At 53.7% G+C, this 19,858-nt stretch overlaps 1 protein-coding gene across 1 annotated transcript; it reads right to left on the reverse strand.

Annotated features, from left to right (window-relative positions):
- Positions 1-1,821: 1,821 nt before the first annotated feature.
- Positions 1,822-19,716, reverse strand: RORC (RAR related orphan receptor C). Its single transcript, XM_058539174.1, has 10 exons — positions 19,542-19,716; positions 10,918-11,003; positions 10,462-10,603; positions 8,446-8,961; positions 8,097-8,218; positions 7,008-7,140; positions 6,741-6,848; positions 6,451-6,561; positions 4,901-5,010; positions 1,822-2,040 (listed from the first exon to the last, which is right to left on the reverse strand). Exons 1-10 carry the CDS (start codon positions 19,546-19,548, stop codon positions 1,882-1,884), a joined length of 1,494 nt encoding a protein of 497 aa, XP_058395157.1. The 5' UTR covers positions 19,549-19,716; the 3' UTR covers positions 1,822-1,881.
- Between the last annotated feature and the right edge of the window lie 142 nt (positions 19,717-19,858).

Raw genomic sequence — 19,858 nt, forward strand, 5'->3', positions numbered from 1 at the left:
AAAGCAACCAAGGAGGGCTGCAGCAAGCACCACTACAGGAGGGCGAGTGAAGGGGAGGGAGCACAGAGGGAGGCTCTGGAGCTCCGAGGGGTCAGGCAGTAGAAGCAGCTGGGCAGCTCAGAAGGGTCTCTCGGACATCTTGATTCTCTCTGGGGAGCTCTGGAGCCAAGCACCTTACTTAGGGCTGTCTTTCAGTCTCCTAGATGTGGGGCAGATCTGTGCAACCTCTCAATCTAAATGTCCCCTGTGGGTATCATTTGTGGGGAGAGTTCTCAGTCCAGAACATCTGCTGAGGAGCTCGGTTTGAGACTCTTCCAGTGGGGGTTCCTGAGGAGCCACTCCCAAGCCTCCCTGGTGGACTGCTTAGGGGGCTAGAATCCTTACAATGCCCATGGATTGCTGGGCTGGAAACCTGGGTTCCCACACAAGAATGCGACTGGAGGTAACCGTATTTAAGGCTCTCCCCATGCCGACACACACACCTCTTGCCTTTAAAATCATTTTATAAAGAATGGCAAAAGTTGGGGTTTATGTTTACCCAACTAAACCCTTCCCCTGAGATGAACCCCACCCCCCCAACCTGCTGTTTATCCCGCAGAGGGGGGCTCACAGCTATTTATAAAGCCAAGAGAAGTTCTGCGGCAAGATCACGGCTGAAAAACAAGTCTCTGCCCTCTTGTCTGGTCTCCGTCTCCCTGCTGGAGTTGGTGGTGCCCAGCTACAGAGTGGTGGCTTTGCGGCTGCTTCCCTTTTCCATGATGAGAGCAGGGCTGGAGGGCAAGGCCAAGACAACTCTCCGAGGGTCTGTCCCTGGCCTTCTGATTGACCAGTATCCAGCCACCCCTGTTTCTCTCCGGGTTTCTTGTGATAGAAGACAGCTGGGGCTGGGAGAGAGTTTGGCCCACCCCAGGCCTAAGACTGGTGGACTGGGGCACCATGGAAACGTCCTGGGGCCCTCAGGATTGGGACTCTTCCCTGAGGCCACTAAATTCCTCTGAGCTGTGACCTCAGGGAAGACAGAGATCGTGTCAGATTAAATGTGACTGTAGACCTGCATAACTACAGGTTGAGTCTGTGAGTCTGTGTTTCACCTGTATATGGATATGTGTCTCTGATCAGATTTGTGCTAACCCCTAAAGTCTATTTTTAAAGTGCACATAAGAGGTTTGAGTTCTCTCTATCTGTCTTTGATGCTCTTGGCCTTCATTGTACCATATCCCTATCCCCAAATCCCATAAAAAATTATCCCCAGCCCTTTACCCCCATCCCATCCCTACCCTCCACATATCCAGTATTTTTTAGACCTTGTGAAAAGGACGGGGTGCCCAACCACTTCCTTGCTGAGCTAGGAGGAAGGGGGAAGGCAGAAAAAATAGAGATCCAGATTCATGTCATACACAGGTCCTCCTGGGCTTCAGCACCAGTCTTGGAGCTTGATGCATCTCCCCCTGCTGACGCCCACAGGGGAACGCAATGAGGTATTTCAAAGGCCTATTCTTAGCTTCTGAGCCCAGAGTTGAGTTCTGTTCATCCAGGGTGTCCTGGATCCCCCTGCTGTCCTGAGGACACCTTGGTCCTCCAAGAGGTCCTTATATCCCACCCCAGGCCTCCCAGAAGCTGGAGGTGACAGGGCGTGGGAAAGGAGACAGAACACAGCTGAGGCTGGAGATGGTGTTCCTCCATCCCCACCCTGTGGCTCTTGGCCCACTGCCAGGCAGGCCTGTGGGCAGACAACCAGTCTCAGCATTTGCTCATCCCTGAAGAACAGGCAGGGACCACCCTCCAGAGGCCATAGGAAAGGAAAAGGCTGAGGGTGGGAGGGGTCCAGGGAGGTAGGCCAGCAGGCTCCAGGGAAGGGAAAGGAGTCCCTCCTCCAGGTCACTAGGACAGCCCCTCAGGTGACTCCATTTCAGTGCTGAAGAGTTCCTTGTAGAGTGGGGGGAAAGCAGCTTGGACCACGATCGGGTGGAGATGCTGGAAAGTTTGCAGCTTTTCCACATGCTGGCTGCACAGACTCCGAAGCTTCCCCTTGGGTGGCAGCTGGAGATGGGTTAATGGGGAAGGAAGGTAAGTGCTTCACCTCTCTTCCCAGAGCAAAGAGGTCCTCTCATCCTTCCTGGGCTAGGTAATGCTCCTTGCATTGTGGGCACTTGTGGGACAGACAGACCCCATTGGCAGGGGTGGACACTTGTTCAGGAAACTAGAGGCAAGTGAGAGCTGATGCAAGACACATGCGTGTTTTCTAAGTGAAACTCCCAAATCCTGTTCCTGCTACTCCTAAAATGAACCCTGTTAAAGACTCTCTAACTCACACTTTATGCTCTTTTAACAGTGAAATTCTGTGACTCTCTGTGTTATACACTGTCACATGCCTCTTTGCCTTTGTTGATGCTGTTCCCTTACCTGGAATGCCTCTCCAATTCTTTGCTTAGCTAATTCTTACTCACCTTCAGGTATCACTCCCTCTGGGAATATTTCCCTAACTACCTCCCTGTATTAACGCCCCTTCCTTTGGGCTTCCCTCTGGGTAGCAAACCCCATTTTAGGAAAATGATCCAATTTGTCTGCCTTCCCACCCTAGGTTTAAGCTCCTTGAGTAGGGTCTCTCTCTCTCTCCTCTATACCTATCATAGTGCTTGGCACAGGGCAAATGCTCAATAACTGCCTGTTTGAACTGAACAGTTTCCAAGCAGGTACCCAGCACTGCCAGCACTCAGCCGGGGGGGAAATGAAAAAGGCCCAGAGACCCCTGAGGAGACAGAGGCAGGGAGACCTCACTGGAGAAAGGCTGAGAAAACCATTTATATTCTGCAGTTTCCTGTATAACCCAGCGAGGCTTAAAATACCTCTCACCAGCCACCACCCCCCTTCTCCCCAGCTTAGTTTCCTAGGAAAGGGGTAGTCAGGGAAGAGCAGGTGGCATGGGATCCCTTGATATCTCTTGAGGTCATCCTCTTGTCACCTCTACTGGTTTACTTGGGGTTTGTCTGGGCTATTGCAATAGCTTCACTCATTCATTCATTCAACAAATATTTGTTGAGAACCTACTCAGCTAGGCACTGTGATGGGCTGTGGTGATACATCAGTGAATTAAATGAAATAAAGTGTCTACCTTTATTGAATGTATATTCTAGTGAGGGAGCCAGAAAATAAACAAATATACAATATGTCAGAGAATTTCTTTAAAAAACAATAAAGCAGGGTGAGGGGTAGAGGGTTTTTGTAGGGAGTGGTCAGGGAAAACCTCTCCAGAATGAAGGGATGGAGCGAGCCATTTGGAAAACTAGAGGAAGAACCTTCCAGGCAGCTGGAATAGCTGGTACAAAGGCCCTGAGATGCAACTGTGTGTGATGCGTTCAAGGAACAGCAAGGAGGCTAGTGTTGTTGGAATGGGTGATTGAGAGGAGTGGAAGGAGATGTAGAAGGAGATGAGGTGAGAAAAGAAGTCAAGGGTCATATCACAAGGCCAGTCAGGCAGGACACAGACTCTAGATTTGATTCTCAGCGTGATGGGCAGCTATGGGAGGACTGAGAACAGCGCTGTGTGGCTGCTGTAGGACAGACAAGGGTGGAGCAGGGGTCCAATTAGGAGGCCTCTCTAATAGTCCAAGTGAGAACTGATAGCTAGGGGGGTGACAGTGGGGAGGTGAGGTATTCTGAAGGTGGATCCAACCAGATTGCTTTCCAACTGCTCTCCCAGGTTCCAGTCTCTCCTTTTAATCTATCCCACCAGACTTGAAGTTCTTTAGGGCAGAGACTCTTGCTTAAGACATTTCTGTATCCTCAGTGCCTAGCACTGTGCCTGTTGCTTGAATGATTACATAAAGGGTCCTTTACACTGGTTCCAAATTAAATTGCCTAAAAAAGAGCTCTGATGATATCATTCCTCTGGCCTTTGGGGCTCTCCATTGCCTAAAAATAAAGCCTTAACTCTTTAACATGGCATTGAAAGTCCTCTCTGATTTGCTACCTGACCTAATTTTCAAGCTTATCTTCTGCCACTCCCCTGCTCCCATCAATCTATCCCAGCTCCTGATCTTACGTGTTAGTCAAAACATAGCATGAGCTATTCTCCATATATGTAGTATTTTGTCTCCTTATTTCTGCTCATATTGTTCCCTAAACCTGGAATGCCTGCCCCACCACCATGAATGTCTGTTAAAATCTTACATATTTCATGGCCTAGTTTAAATGCCACTTCTCTAGGAAGCGTTTATGATCCAGTCCTTTCACTCCCAAATTATTTTTAATCCCTGTTCTACGCTCTCATCACATTTCCCCAATATCTCTTATTAAAGTAATCTATCAGGGCCACAGGGATACAGTGGAAAGAGCACTGGGATTAAGTCTTGCATTTATCACTTACCAATCGTGTAAACTTGGACAAGTCAGTGAAGTCTCTTTATTGCTACAGGGAGGTTTTAATACCCGTCCTATTGACTGAGTTGCCCTGAGGATGAGAGAGCCTATCTGCGACAGCACTTTGTTAATTGCATTATTGTTACATCACATATCACATTCTACTGTACATTAGAGTTACTGGTACACGAGTCTCTTCTTCATACCAGATTACAAACTCTTGGTGAGGGCAAGGACGCATCTCTGTATCTTTCCATTCCACGGTGCATTGTACAAGCAGGTGCTGGGTAAGTGTTGGCTGTATTAAACTGAATTGTTCCCTGGAGGTTCCTCCCAATTCCGGGCTCTCTCACTTTCCATCTTCACGCACATGGAAGTGACTGCTCATCCCTCTAGTTCCCACTGCTTTAGCAAGCTTTCGAACACAACAGGGCCCTGAAGCTCTTCCTCCTCTGGACCCTCAGACCTTGGCCCTCACGAGCCCTAATGTCACAGATCTGGAACTGGGCCTGACCTTTTCTACCCCAGGGACTGCTCCTACCTTTGCCAGGATGCCTTGGCGATGAGTCTTGCAGAGATGGTGATGAAAGGCCAGCTCCAGATTGTACTGCAGCTGTTCTACCTTTCTTTTCTCTTGGAGCCCTGGCCGGTCTGAAGGAGGGGATGGGACCATAGTGAGAACAAGAAAGAACATGAACATTAACTTCCACCTAAAAGGTGTATCATTTGGGACATCTGTGTTGGATAGAGGCCTTCTCAGCTGAGCGTGTGTGTGTGTGTGTGTGTGTGTGTGTTGGTTTGATAATGGGAAGCTTTGGGGCTTTGGGCTTGGCTAGCTGTCTACAAGGAAAACCAGGGAGGGATGAAGGAGATGAGAACTTCCAAGCTGCCTTCTCCCTTGTATCCTGATATTTCACATAGCCCATTTAATGCTAGGTGCTAGGATTCTGCCATGGCGCACAAAAAAAGAAAAGATTGGAAAAGAGCCCCTCACCCCCTGGCCAAAGATGGCCCCAGATAGGAGATGGCCTTCTTTTTTTTTTTTTTTTTTTTGTGGGGAAGACTAGCCCTGAGCTAACATCCGATGCCAATCCTCCTCTTTTTTGCTGAGGAAGATTGGCCCTGGGCTAACATTTGTGCCCATTTTCCTTTACTTTATATGAGACGCCTGCCACAGCATGGCTTGGCAAGCGGTGCCTCAGTATGCGCCCGGGATCTGAACCTGCGAACCCCAGGCTGCCAAAGCGGAGCGCGCTCACTTAACCTCTGCGCCACCAGCCCGGCCCCAGGGGATGGCCTTCTAGAAGCCACCAGGGCCAGCATCAAGGCCTCTGTGGTAGTCTGTAGCTAACTTCAACAGACAAACCACCTTTTGCCCTGGCTCCAGAAAACAGCGAGAAGTCATCTTTTAAGTCTTTATTTCCAGTTCAAGGGGCATGTTTAGTTCTATACTCATTGGCAGAGCCAGAAGACTGATAATCTTGACTTGCAAACTCAGATCAGCAGCTCGACCCACTTCCCCGGGTTCTCCAAATACTTAGCATTCAGCTGGCTCAGCCCAGCCTACTCCATTCTAGTGGAGTAGACGTCCAGAGTCATGCCATGATGGCATACAGTCTTAAAATTAGTGCACACACAGCAGCGATTCTCAAGCTTTGTGGCACATTGCAATCACCTGCAGGAGGCTGTTAAAAATTCTGGTGCTCTGGCTGCTCAGTGACCTCGGAGTCTCTGGGAGTGGGACCCAGGCAGCGATCGTTTCTAAAGCTCCCCAGGTGATTCCGATGTGTAGCCACAATGGAATCACTGACCTGGACCCACAGCAGACTAATTTCTGTCCGGGGAAGTGACTCACTTCCTCTCAGTCTCACGTCTCCCCACTTCTTCAACCCCATCTGTGCTGCTCTTTTCCCTCTCTCAGGCTCCTCTGAACCTTCATTTTCACTCATTTTATTTTAAGCAATATTGGGCAAGGTTCATTCTGCTCTTTATAACAATTTCCAAGATTTAACCACATCCAGAGGTCGAGACTCTTCAACATCTGTCGTGCCCCCACCTGAACGTCCTCTACCCAAGCCCAGCGACACTTACTGGCATTGATGAGGACAAGGGCTGTGTAGAGGGCAATCTCATCCTCGGAAAAGCGTAAGGCACTCAGGGAGCGGGAGAAATCAAAGATGGAGCTGATGAGCTCACTGCAGCCTGAAGAAGTGGAAATAGAAGAATGAGCAAGGTGGGTGAGGCCATGGTGCCCAAGGACACCCACCCTCTTGGTGTTTGGAGCAGAGGGGGCAATCTGCCTTGAAAAGCGGGTGCCCTGGGTCTCGAAGCGTTAGATGGGGTTGGCATCCAACTGTCTTTCATTTCCCCCTGCCCCTCACCCAAGGCTCGGAACAGCTCCATGCCACCGTATTTGCCTTCAAAAAAGACTGTGTGGTTGTCAGCATTGTAGGCCCGGCACATCCTGACCAGCACCACTTCCATTGCTCCTGGAGATTGGGGAGAAAATGCGCAGGCACAGCGTCAAGCAAAGCCAGAAATCCGCCTCTGTCCCCTCAGTTTCCTTAAGCCACCTCCCTCAACTCAGCCCTGCCCCATTCCATGCTCCGTCCCCCCTCGCCCCAGGCCTGCCCACCCTCCCTGGGCACCTGCTTTGAGTAGCACGATCTGGTCATTCTGGCAGAGCTCCATAAAGCCTGAGAGCCTCTTAGCGAACTCCACCACGTACTGAATGGCCTCAGTGAGGCGGTGGGCGCAGCGTTCCCACATCTCCCACGTTGACTGCAGGGAAGGAGGAGGGTCCCACTGTAGCCCTCTTTATGACCTGTGACCCGCCCAAGTCCCTGGCAGCCCAGACTGATAAACTGCAGGGGGTAGGTTCTGAATGCCCACGTTCTCAACACTATTTAGCCTATTGTTTTTTCAGCCTAGTGTTTTTTGCCTATTCTTAGCACAAAACTTGGGGTCAATTCCTGTCATTTGGTTGCACTTCCTGAGCACCCACCAACCACTGGCACTGAATTAGGTGTTGTGGGGGAAGGAAAAACATCTGGGATACAGCTTTGCCCTCAAAATTCTGCATCTTGTTGAGGTGAAAAGGACATACTGACCCCCTCTTCCCAAAAGGACATACCCAAAGGTCTGAATAACCTAGAGAAGCAAAAGTTCAGTGCCAAATGAGTGTTTTTACAGCAGGTGGTGTTGTCAGAGTGAAAGAAGAGAAGCTTTGGAGTCTGATGGATCTGTGTTTGCCTTTGGCTCCACTGCTCTGTGACTGGAGTAAGTCTGTTCATCCTCTGAGCTCAGTTTCCAGGTCCATTAAAAGTAGAAATAAATGCCAGCCTCACAGGTTGGTTGTTGTAAGGGTCGAGGAAAATTTATGTAAAGCATTTAGCACAGTGCCTGGCAGAGAAGGGGTGTTTAACAAATGGTAATCAGGATTCTGACTGTTGTTATCGTCAATAGAGGAGAAGGAAGCAGAGTACACCAAGGCCTGGGTGGTGGAGGAGGTAGGATGAGGTCCAAGTAAAATGTTAACGGGGGCTAAGGAAAAGCTCTCATCCATCTGCTAGGGTGTAGACACACACACCCCATACTTGAAAGCGGGTTCACACACTTGTGTCTATCTGTGATATCCTGCCTCGACCCAGCCCACTTGCGTGCGCAGGTGGCCATCTCTGGACTCTCCCAGTGGTGGTGGGATGTCCTCCCTTCCCCGTGTGGTCTCCTGGCCTCACCTTCCTCTGGTAGCCGGCCACCTCTTCTCGTGAGAAGATGTTGGAGCGCTGCCGTAGCAGGTCCTCCAGCCGCAGCTGACACGTCTCTCGGTAGGACTTACACACGTTCTGCACCAAGTGCTCTGGGGCCAGAGGAGGAAGGCACCGGCTCGATCTCAGCCAGCTCCTAACCTACCCATACAAAGGGCACTCCTCTGCCTGGCCTGCTCCTGCTCTGCCTCTCCCCTCCCCCTTGTCCAGGACCCCTCAACTCCCTTGGGCTCATTTGGTTAACATGGGGTGCTGACTAGGGCCCATCTCTTGGAAGCCCCTCATCTTCCCCACTCCCTCCGCCTCCCCAGCTGCTCACCAATCTCCGTCAGGGAGGCATAAGGCACCTCTGGGGTGTTGCGGAAACTGGGGCTGCAGTAGCTGTCCGGGCCCTGTCCGGGTTCCCCAAGCCCAGGATGTCTGGGTTCCTCAAAATGAAGTCCACATCTGTTGGGGGTCAGCTGGCTGCCCGTGCTATAGAAGCTCTCTCTGCCCTCAGCCTTGCCCCGCTCAGGGCTATATTCGAGGTGGTATGAGGCCCCGTTGAGCCCGGCCTTGGCCAAGCTGTTGGAGTAGGAAGGCCCAGAGCCTGGGGGTCTCAGGAGGCCAGGGGGACAAGCAGAGGCCTCAGGCAGGTCAGGCGAGGAGCCCAGGGGCAACTGCCCATCTGGTAGCCCCAAGGTGCAGGGCAGGGGGTCTGCTCCTTGACCCCCTGCAGGAGGGGTCTTGGCCGCTTGTTCCCGTTGCTGCTGCTGCTGCTGCTGCTGCAGTTGCTTCTGCACCTCAGCATGCAGGCTGTCCCTTTGCTTCTTGGACATGCGGCCGAACTTGACAGCTGAACATGGTCCAGGGATCAGGAGTTTTTGAGGCAGGAGGACAAGGTACAGGGCAGGGTCAAAAGGCATTTGGGTCATTACAGGATTAACTTGCTGCTCCCCGCATAGCTGGCTCCAAGCACAGCCCTCGAGTCTTGCCTGAGAACCTCCCTTCAGGAGTCTTTTGTTCAGACCCCTCCCACCTCTCACTCTTATTGGCTTCAGGGTTCTATCCAGCCCAGCCATTTCAGTCTCCTGAGCAAACTCTCCTAGCTCAAAACCAGCTTCTAATCGTGGCAAAATTAAAGCAATGAGTCTGGACTAAGGATTCTGGCCTCCTGATATTGAGGGTGGGGGCGGTCGAGCAGGGGGTGTCACGCTGTATTGGGGTCACCTCGCCTGTCTAGGAGGGTCGGAGGAAGAGGAGAGCTGAGAACATAGGTCTCCCTGTGGTCAGGCCTGCCGGCTCCCTGGTGACCTAGATACTCACCACAGCCCAACCCAGGCTCCGCGGCTTGTTTCTAACATCCTCTTCTGCTCTCTCTTTCCTGCCTTTTCACTCCCCCCACCACCCCTCCCAGGTGTGGGGGCACAGCCCCTCGCTCCGCCTGCCCCTTTGCACCCCTGCATGTTTCCTTTCACTTTGTTATTTTGGGCACTGAAAAGTGCTGACAGGCTCCTTTTGGCACCTCATCACCTCATGCCTCCCCTGCCCCACCCTGGGCTCCTTCTGTTGGGGGGGGGTAGGATGGGGGGCTGCGAGAGGCAGTGGGTGAGGAAGGTGGAGAAAGGCACCAGGCACAGCAGCACTCCCCTCATGCCTTCTGGGTTGTTCTCAGCCCAACTCTGTTCCATTCCCAGCCACAGTCCTGTGTCCAAGGATGGGAATGGAGGACCCAGAAGGGAGATGGAGCTAGAATTAGAGTGATGGGGCAGGACGGAAATACGTGGAACCTGGGCCAGAGGGGAGTGGAGTGAGGACAATTCATTCCGAGGAAGAAGAAAATGAAGAGTCTGGGACCTTGGGAAAAGGCGGGTTGTGGTAGCGAAGCCTAGAGTTGGGGACTGTGAAGACCTTTGGTGAGGGCAGCCTGCCTACCCCCACAGAGGACAGCAGAAGAGACAAGGGTCTGTCCAAGGGAGGAATGGAGAGCAGACCGCTGGAAGGGTGTTTTTTGTGTGTGTGTGTGTGAGGAAGATCAGCCCTGAGCTAACATGTGCCAATCCTCCTCTTTTTGCTGAGGAAGACTGGCCGTGGGCTAACATCCATGCCCATCTTCCTCCACTTTATATGGGACGCCGCCACAGCATGGCTTGACAAAGCGGTGCGTCGGTGCGCCCGGGATCCAAACCGATGAACCCCGGGCTGCCACAGCGGAGCACGCGCACTTAACCGCTTGTGCCAACGGGCCGGCCCCTGGAAGGGTGTTTTTACAGGTTAATCCCGGTCTAGCACAGCTGCTAGGCTGCCCCTCTGGAGACTCCAGGGAAACTCCAGGGGGCTGCCCACTTGGCCTCACCATCTCGGGACATGCCCAGTGCCAGGCACTTCTGCAGGCGGCAGTGCTGGCATCGGTTTCGGCTGGTGCGGTCGATGGGGCAGTTCTGCTGGCGGGTGCAGGAGTAGGCCACGTTACACTGCTGGCTCCGGCGGAAGAAACCCTGGGGAAAGCAGGTGGAGGTGAAGGCCGCTGATCCTGGCTTAGTCCTGAGTGCCTCCAGCCCTCAAGCTCTGGCTCCAGCTTTTCCAGTTCCTACCACCTGTCAGTTTTCTCTCCTCCATTTCTTAGCATAATTGCAATTTGTCCTGCAATCACTTCCCTAGCTTAAGACAAGGCCCTCCTGTGTGCTGGGCCCTCCAGGTAAGGTACCCCTGGCAGCCCCCTAGCTGGCTCAGGAGACCATCCCTGGGGTCAGAACCAAGGCCAGGGCCCCTTCTCCCCATCTCTGAAAGGACTGTACGTGCATGTGCTCACCTTGCACCCCTCACAGGTGATAACCCCGTAGTGGATCCCAGATGACTTGTCCCCACAGATTTTGCAAGGGATCACTTCGATTTGTGCTGGAAGAGAGAAAGAGCAGGAGATGAGCTAGGAGCCTTTTCTGCATCCTACCCCATGTACCTAGGTGGCAGACACAGGGGCACGGTGCTTCCCCCGCTTCCCTACCCTGCTCCAGCTTGCCATTTCCCTCTTGCAAAACAGAAGAAGAAGCGATGTGCCAAATGCTGCTCAGCAAAGGGTCTGTGGAGGCCGTTTTTTTGTTTCGCGGTGCGGCCGGGAGTTGTGTCAGCTCTATGCGGGCAGAAAAGCAGCTGCAGAGGCCACCTGCTCAGCCCTTCAAGTTGAAAAGCTCCAATTGCCTTCCTCCTGCCTGGGGACCTAGGAGTCCTCACTGCTTCACAACACCTGCTTCCCGCCCAGGGGGCTTCCTCTGTGCTGCCCTCCCCCATGGGGCTTGGCTCTCATGGCAGAGTGTGGGGCATGGTGGGAAGATGTGGTGCACCAGGCAGGAGGCCCCTGGGGGCCAGGTAGAGACGCCAGCCATCCTCAGCCAGGCAGTGAAGGCTCTGGGAAGCAGGGGCTGCAACAGAAACCGGGGGCCAAGGGGTCAAGGTCCCCAGAGCAGGGCCCAGAGAGGGTAGGGGGAAGCCAGAGATGGAGCCCACAAGAGTGGGGCTCAACAAGCGGCTCTGCTGGATGCCTGAGAGCCAGGGAGAGAGTCAAACAGGGCTCCTAGGCCCTGGACCCAGAGCAGAGAGAGGGTGGCTGTGTGCGTGTGTATCAGCACGTAAGAGTGTGTATGCTTACGCATGTATGAGGGCCGCTGCATCCAACTCTATGTGCACCAATCGTGAATGTTAGTGCTGGCTGGGACTACAGACTGTTTCGTTCAACTGCTTTCCCTTCCTTTACAGATGAAGGAAGAGGCCAGATGAGGTAAGGTGGTTGGCCTAGGTTGACACACTGGTTTACCCCAGAGCTGGGTCTACATCCCAGTTCCTCTGAGCTTTCCATTATGCTGTTCCACATGTATGACTTTTGGTGTACACACATCAGCCGGCCTGTTTGAAGGTGTGCTTATGTGTGTACATACGAAAGGCACATGTGATTTGTGAGCCAAGGGGCATGTCTGCTTGAGCCAGTGTGCACACATGCGTATTTGTATGTTAGTGTTTGTTCCCTGGGCACTAGGAAGCCCCCCTCCCTTGAGCTCATTGTACCCTGTGCCTGCCCCCTCTGTTCACGGTGGTTGGCTGCTGGCCTCAGGTTCATCTCCTCTCCTTTGCCCTGTGCCTGTCAGTGCCCACAGCTCTCTACTGAGGTTCAGGGAGCAGCAGTTGGCCTTCCCCCAGCCCATCTTTGAAGGCACAGTTGGGGTCCCTGCTACTTCAGGTGTTTTTGTCACTCCCAAGGGCATACGAGTCTCTTCTCTGCCATCGCTGACCTGCTGCCTCCCCTCTGAGAGAGGAGGCCTGGGGTGGAGCAGGCCAAAAAAGTGGTCCAGGAGCTCGGCCTCTTCTCATCTCTGACATGTCTCCTATCCATCTCCCGCCCCCAGGGTCAGCCTGCCTGAAGGACAAATCGACATTCCTGTGAGCTTGCTTCTGGCCCAGGCCTGGACCCTGGTCACGTGAGGGCCTGCACATGAGGTGGGGAGGGTGACCACGGCTTGCCCACCACTCCCCAAAATATTGTTTCCATCATCCTTAAATCATCACCCTCTCAGGCCAGCCTTGAGCTGAGTCAGAATAAGCAGCTGCCTCCTCATGCGGGACAGGGCCCATGGGTGTCTGAAATCCCGCCATTAGAACTCGATTCTCTTTGCCACCTCCAGCCCCACTTGCCTGCCCAACACCCGCACAGTAAGCTGTGACCAGGCAGGACAGAGGGCAAGTGAGCTTTTCAGATTCTTTCCATTCAATTAAGAGCAGATTAGAATGCATGGAGGGGAAGAGAGAACAAGAGGGGATTGGGTACCTGGAAAAGGGGCAGAATTAAATGTGGGGGCACCTGCACATCAAGTCACTTAGATTCTCTAGGCCTCAGTTCCCCTATCAGTAAAATCAGGGTGAAAATACCATTGCCTGTCAATGGGATGATTGTAGGTAGTACAGTAGTTAAATGATATCCCCTGTGGAAAGCACTGTACAAGAGGTGAATTCTATGTAGAAGCTGGGTGAAGCTATTGAGCAGAGCTGAGGGCAAAGAAAACCAGTGGGCATTTGAGGCATGATAGAAGTCTGTTCTTGACTCTACCCCCTCCCCTCCAACATTGTGGTATCTCTCTCCTCGGTGGCCCTAAGCCCAGAGAGGGGAGAAACCAACACGGGTCACCCAAAAAAGTAAGCGGGAGGGAGATTAGGCCAAGCCACAGTGGGAACTTGGGGTCCAGCCCAGCAGTCGACCACAGGCCTCCCTGCCTCTTCCCTTCTCCAAGAACCACATCCGTGTGCGTGTGTGTGCCGACCACACGGGTGACCTGTACACATCTCCCTGCCCCATGCCTGACCCACAGCTGGTCCCGGGCCCTATGAACCTCACAACAGTATCACCAAGACCTTGCCCTTCGCATAGGATCATGTGGCCAGCCATGGACCCCCTTTACAAATACCTGTGTTTAGGGGGAGTTTGGACCCCAGGCACAAGGCCAGCCACTCCCCCGTGCTCCCCAACCATGGTCCAAGACAGAGGTATATAGTGAGCAGGCATGCAGAGCCAGAGCTTCCGAGCTAGAGGGTCAGGCCCTCTAGCCTCTGAGCTAGAGAGACCAAGAGGTTCGGGACCAGGAGACAACAGACTCAGACCCAGAGATGGGGAGACAACTGCAGAAACAGGAAAATCCACACTCATGTCCTGGCCCCGTGCCCAACCCCTTGCCCTGTTAGCACCGTCAGGCCCACTTATCCTACTCCTCCCTCCTTCCCCTGCCACCTGTACCCCCTTCAATGCCATCTACCCGAAACCTCAAAGAGAAAGTACCGGTGCGCAGGAGTGTGACTTGTGGAGGAAGGGAGGGGAGAGAACGGGAAGGGGACTGACAGAGGTGGCGGTGGCGGGGTGAGCAGGAGCTGAAAAACACCTCGATACCTCACCTTCAAAACCTCCCCCCTGAGCCACGCCCTGGAGTAGCAGGTGGTGGGAACCCAGATTGGGGAGGGGGAGCTGAGTAATCACAGGATTACTCAAACTTTTGCCCGGGAGCCTGGTCTGCCAGGAACTTACCACCTAAGGGCCTGCGGGTGCCAGGAACTAGAACCAAGAAAAGGTCAGGAACCTCTAGGCCAGCCCCTGCAGCGCAGCCCCCACAGTCTGCCAGCTCCCTCACCCGCTGGCTTGCTCCCTGTAGCTCTCTCCCCAGGCCCATCAGAAGCAGCCCTCTAATTCCAGGGAGAAAGAAAAGCCCACATGCGCACAATATCCCCTGAAATCATCTAGTGACCAGATGACTCCAGCCCTTTGCGTCTCAAACAAGATCACTCAGGGATCTTGTTAAAATGCAGGTCCCTTCTCAGGGAGTCTGAGGGGGGCCCAGATTCTGCGTTTGAACAAGCTCCTGGTTGGTGTCAAGCTTGCTGGTCCTCAGGCTACACTTCTGAGTAGCAAGAATTTAGTCCCTTTTCCTGCTTTTGTGCCACGCTGCTCCTCCCGGGGATGAGGGTGGGGTGGCAGCTCATTCTTGTGTCTTCCTCGCCATCCAGTGTGACCTCTAAAACCTCATTCTCATACAGTACTAGGAAAAGAAAATGAATCTCTTCTGGATTGCTTTGGAGATTGAAGGATCCCCAGAAGCTTCCTATGAGCTTTTCCTATGTGGGGAAATACGGTAGAGACAAGGTAGTCTGTCCTCCCCTCCTCCAGCCTCCTCTAATCTCACCCTTCTCACAGCTGCGAGATTCATTGATAATGCTTTTTGAATGCATCCAGAGCCTGGCCCTGTGCCACTTTAGGAAGCCAGCCCTGGGCCCTGTCCAGGTGCCCTACACCACAGAGAGGAAGTGGTAGGAGCAAAGGAGGGGCTGCAGCCCAAGGGGTTCTCTTCCCTCAAACCCCAGAACCACTCCCCACCCTGGTGGAGAATGGAGGCAGACAGAAGAACCCTGGGGTCCCTGTTCCTCCTGGTGCTCCGTCAGTCAGAGCTGGCTAACTTCTCTGCTCTTCTCTTTCCTTCTGACTTCTCTTTCCTTCGCTCTCTTCTCTTTCTCCTTTTCTCCAGTGGACATTGTTAAGGGGGAATAATAATGGTAGACATAGGCGTTGGCTGAATTCTTACTCTGTGCCAGGCTTTACATACATTTTTCATTAAATGATCACAACAACCCCAAGTAGTAGGTACTACTTGTATTGTCCCCATTTTACAGAGGAGAAAACTGAGTCCAGGAGAGAGTAAGTGGCTTGACTAAGGTTACACAGCCAGAAATGGCAGATCCGGCATTTGAACCTGGCTCTCTGTAACTTGAGAGCCAGTGTCTTTGACCCTTAAGCTATATACCACGTAAGGATAAGATGCCCAAATGCACTGAGGAGGATGGGATAGGGGACAATGTTCCTGGCTGCAGGGAAAAGTGTAGAGTGAGGAGGGTGGGCTCGGAACAGAATGTCCTCAGGGAGGACACCCATGGAAAAAAAGCCAGGACTCATGTCTAATATAAAGATCCAGAGACACATTATTCCCTCTGTTCTAACTCTTCCTCTGTGGTGCCAGCCTCCTCCTGCCTTTACCCATTTCTCAGGGGCAGGCTTCTAAGGCCAAAGTGGAACGGCTTACTCATCCCAACAGAGCTCCTGACTTGGGGCTCCTCTGGAGACCACAGCTCCTTTAGGGTGTGGACTGGTTTTCACATGTCTTGGCAGGCCTTTCTGCAGAAATGGAGTGACGGGAAAGAGGAATGCATCTCTTTTCTTAGCATAGGCCTCCCCTCTCCCCACAGCCAAAACTCTCAGTGCCTCTCCCCACAGAGACCACAGCTCCAGCCAGGGGTCCCCTGTGTTCCCCAGCCTGTCACCAGCCTCCCTCCTTTCTCAGCTCTCAGTTCCCGCAGCTTCTGCAAAGCTGGAAACCACGGTGGTGGGCACTGCCGCAGGGGAGCAGGAGCAGGAGGGAAAGGTGGGGGTCGGCAGAGAAGCTGTTCTACCTGCTGAACATTCCTCCCAGCCCATGGCGAGAATTTTCTGCTGATACACCCAGATCCAAGGGCTGGGAAAGTAGTGAAGCTAAAACTCAGGTGGGCGAGGGAGAGTCTGGGGTTTTGAAAAGCCACGAAAGACAGCCAGCCACCTGAAACCCCCTCCTGGTGCCCCCGCCACCCCCGCAGTCTGGGACAGGAGAAAGGAGGGGAAACAAAAGAAGCGAGTGAAAACAACCAGTGAATGGGGGAGGGGATGAATCACCAGGAGGAAGCTCTGAGGAGTGGGAGCCCTGATGTCACAACCAGCAGTCTTCCCTGCCTCCAGAGCTGTGTCTCCTTTCCAGAGGCCTCTGCTGCTCCAGGAGGCCAGCGACCCAGAAAGACTCCGGCTCTGGCCCTGATGCCCTGCCCTGTTACCATCCCTCTCCTGAAATAGACATCTCCGTCCTTTCTGAGCCCAGAGTCCCAGGAAAGGGGCAGCGTTGCAGCAGCAGGAGGATTGGAGATTAGATCTCAGAAAGGACTACCATGGAGGACAGGAAGAGACCCCAGGGCTGCCTTCCTTGGAGAGCTCTTAGCATGGGAAAGTCCCTGTTCCCTGGTTGAGTTGGGGCACGGAGGTAGGGGAAGGAGAGAGAGCCTCTGGAAGGGGCGGCAACACCAATACCCATGTTTCACTGCAATGGGCCGGCTGGGACGCTCCAACTTCAAGTGCCTTGGGCTGAGGGTGTTTGGGATTCCTGTTAGGAATGGGAAGTGAAGAAAAGAAAAGGCAGCGCCGGCCCCATGGCGTAGTGGTTAAGTGCCCGTGCTCTGCTGCTGGCGGCCGGGGTTCAGATCTTGGGCGCGCACCGACGCACCGCTTGTCAGGCCATGCTGTGGCAGCATCCCACATAAAGTGGAGGAAGATGGGTACAGATGTTAGCCCAGGGCCAGTCTTCCTCAGCAAAAAGAGGAGGATTGGCATGGATGTTAGCTCAGCGCTGATCTTCCTCACAAAAAAAAAAAAAAAAGAAAAGGAAAGAAAAGGCAAAGAAAGGTGCAGGAGTGATGCAAGGAAGGAGGGGGCCCTTTGTAAAGTTCTCAGATGGCCCTGGCTCTCCGAGTGAGATCTCTGACACCCAGGGCCTTGGGCTTCTTTCTGGACCACTGCTCCTCATTATCACGACAAGACTTGAGAAAGATCAGGGCACGGCAAAGACAGCCAAGCCACCTCGACCCCTCGTCCTCCCACCTCCCTATCCAGGCCTTATGCCTATTGACTCCACACTGGCCATGCCCTCAGGGTGAGAGAACTGGGCCTCCCTCCCTCTGGCTGGCTGGGGAGTCTTTTCGGCTAAGGGACATTTCCTCTCTACTTTGCAGCAGGTTGCCATGGCAGGGAGCCTGAACCTCCTTTCAGAACCTCCATAAAGCCCATGCCTCCCACTTTCTGCCTTCCTGGACCTGATCAATACTCAGTGTCTCCCCTTGACTGTCGGCCTTCTTTCCTCTCCATTTTGCCCTGTGTCCATGTGCCTTTTCATCTTCAGCACTCCAGTTCTGTCTTAGGCTTCACACTGCAATGTTTTGGCCCTCCTGGTATTTCTCCGTTTATACCTCCCTCTGGACGTAAATCTTCTGTCCTTTGAGTTTGGCCTCTGCATCTCTACTTCTTGGTCTGTTTCTGCTCCTTGTGTGTCTGACCCTTGGTCTTTGGGTGTGTCACAGCCCCAAGCCCCCAGTGCTCTGACTTGCCCCAGCTGTGGTCAGAGGGTGTGGTGGTGGCTGATACTCATGAGGAGGGTGAGTCAGATAACCTGGGGCTATGAGATACCTAGAGATGTCCAAGTGAGCAGGACCAGTGGCACTGACCCCCAGATTGGAGGAGACCCCCCTCCTACCTACTAGCCTGGGTGGAGCTGTGAGGGGGTATCAGGTAGAGCTGCCCAAGTGTCTTCCTTGGCCAGTTTTGGGGACTCTTGCCCTTCTGCAAGGCTCTGAAGCACACCCAATCATTGCTTCTCCGGGTGGATTTGCTGATTTGGGACCTTTTCTGGGAAGACTAGTCTGCCAACTTTTGCTGCTAAGGGGAAGAAGCTAGAAGGGAAACCGAAGCCCCAGTGGGCCCTTCTTCCTGTGGAAGTTTTGGCCCTTCTCCTCACCCTCGTGAGCCACCCCAGCTCAGACACCTGCACTTGAGAGTCCATCCCACCCGTGGAAGTGGAGCTCTTTCCTTGGCCTCCTCTCCGGCTACCGTTTGGGAGAGCTGAGCTTCCTTCGCTACCCTTGGGGGTGCCTAACTTGGGGACTAGGGCTCTCTTCTTGGTCCTGGGCCCTCAGAACTGGGAGCCTCTTCATAGTTGGCTTTGTCGTAGTTTTGCTTTTAAATTCAGCTCCCTTGTTTTACAGATGAGGAGATCAGGGCCCAATGACTTGCTGAGGCTACGTGGCTAGTCAGAGACAGAGGTGGCACCAGAGCCTGATCTTTAGAATCTCAGCCCATGGGTCTTTCCAGGACCCAAAATGACCTCCCTTCTGTGGCTTGTGGGAAGACCCCAGGTTGAGGCTGGGGCTGTCTCAGGCCTCAGGGGCATGGGGCTTCCGTTTTCCTCCTTAGCCCTTGCTCTGAGAGGTTCTCTAGCTTCCCTTACATGAACATGAGGACTGTCTGATTTGCCCACCTTTGCTCTGCTAGAAGGCATAGGGACCCCAGACGTCTCCCCACCAACTGTTGGCCCATGACTCCAAGCCAGGAAGCGGGTGAAGCTGAAGGCTTTGTGCTCCCATCTCTATTGCCTTGATCCCCCTCATCAAATGGGTGACTGAACCTGGGGGATCTCACACACACACACACACACACACACACACACACACACACGGCACTCTGGCTGGATTCTACTTGGTCCCCACATCCCTGGATTGGGCAGAAAGCCTGGTAGTTCTGAGGCTGGATGCTGAGGTTCTGACCCCCTCTGCCTGCTGACCTCGCTTTGCTCTTGCTGTCCTGCTGCTTGAGGGCACAGCAACCACTCTGGCCTCCTTGTTCACCCCACTCTGAGGCAGGTTGGAGGCATGGAGGGAAACACTGCATGAAAGCTGGGAGAGTGAGTTCAAGCGGCCTGTTAATCACCAACTTCCTTCTACTACAGCTGTGTGATCTGGGGTAAAGCGCTTGGCCTCTCTGGGTCTCAGTCTCTTTTTGTAAAACGAGGGGACTGGGTACCTCAGATCCTTTCCAGAGCGCATGACAGACGAGTTTCTCAACAGTCCCTTTACTATCGCTGCTGTAAGAGAATGGCCTGGGGAATGAGACTCCCCAGCCGCTCCACCCATCTCCCGGTAGAACTTGACCTTGACCAGGACCACCCTGCCAGGAAAGAGCACTCAGCTTTGCTCACACTGTTCCTGAGACACCCCTCCTTTCCGGAGGACCCGGGATGACGGCAGGATCCAGGCTTCCCCCGCTCCCAGGTGGCCCCATTCACTTACTTCTCATGACTGAGCTGTGGGCTTTGCTGCCTGGGCTCCCTGTCCTTCTCAGCGGGGGGTGGTCCAGGGATGGGGCGCAGCTGGCAGTGGGGTCGGGGTGAGGCCCTCTCAGCAGAGCCTCAGGCTGCAGCTCTGTACCTAGCTCTCCCCCAATGCTTCTGGGCAGGGGGGTTTAAGCTCCGCACCACACAGGTGGCCGAGTGACAACCCCCCACTCCGCCACCCCCCACCCCCCTTGGGGTGCAGCCGGTAGGATGACAGGCGCCCCACGTGGCCAATTGGGGCCTGGGGCAGGGTGTGAGGGGCGGGGCAGCCAA

The sequence above is a fragment of the Diceros bicornis genome, chromosome 4 (assembly GCF_020826845.1).
Source record: "Diceros bicornis minor isolate mBicDic1 chromosome 4, mDicBic1.mat.cur, whole genome shotgun sequence".
Lineage (NCBI taxonomy): Eukaryota > Metazoa > Chordata > Mammalia > Perissodactyla > Rhinocerotidae > Diceros > Diceros bicornis.

Coding starts and splice junctions, on each gene's coding strand:
- RORC (XM_058539174.1), bottom strand. Junction 7,141..8,096: donor TGGCCGGCTACCAGAGGAAG/GTGAGGCCAGGA, acceptor CCTTCCCTGCAG/TCAACGTGGGAGATGTGGGA. Junction 2,041..4,900: donor GCCAAGGCATCCTGGCAAAG/GTAGGAGCAGTC, acceptor ACCCATCTCCAG/CTGCCACCCAAGGGGAAGCT.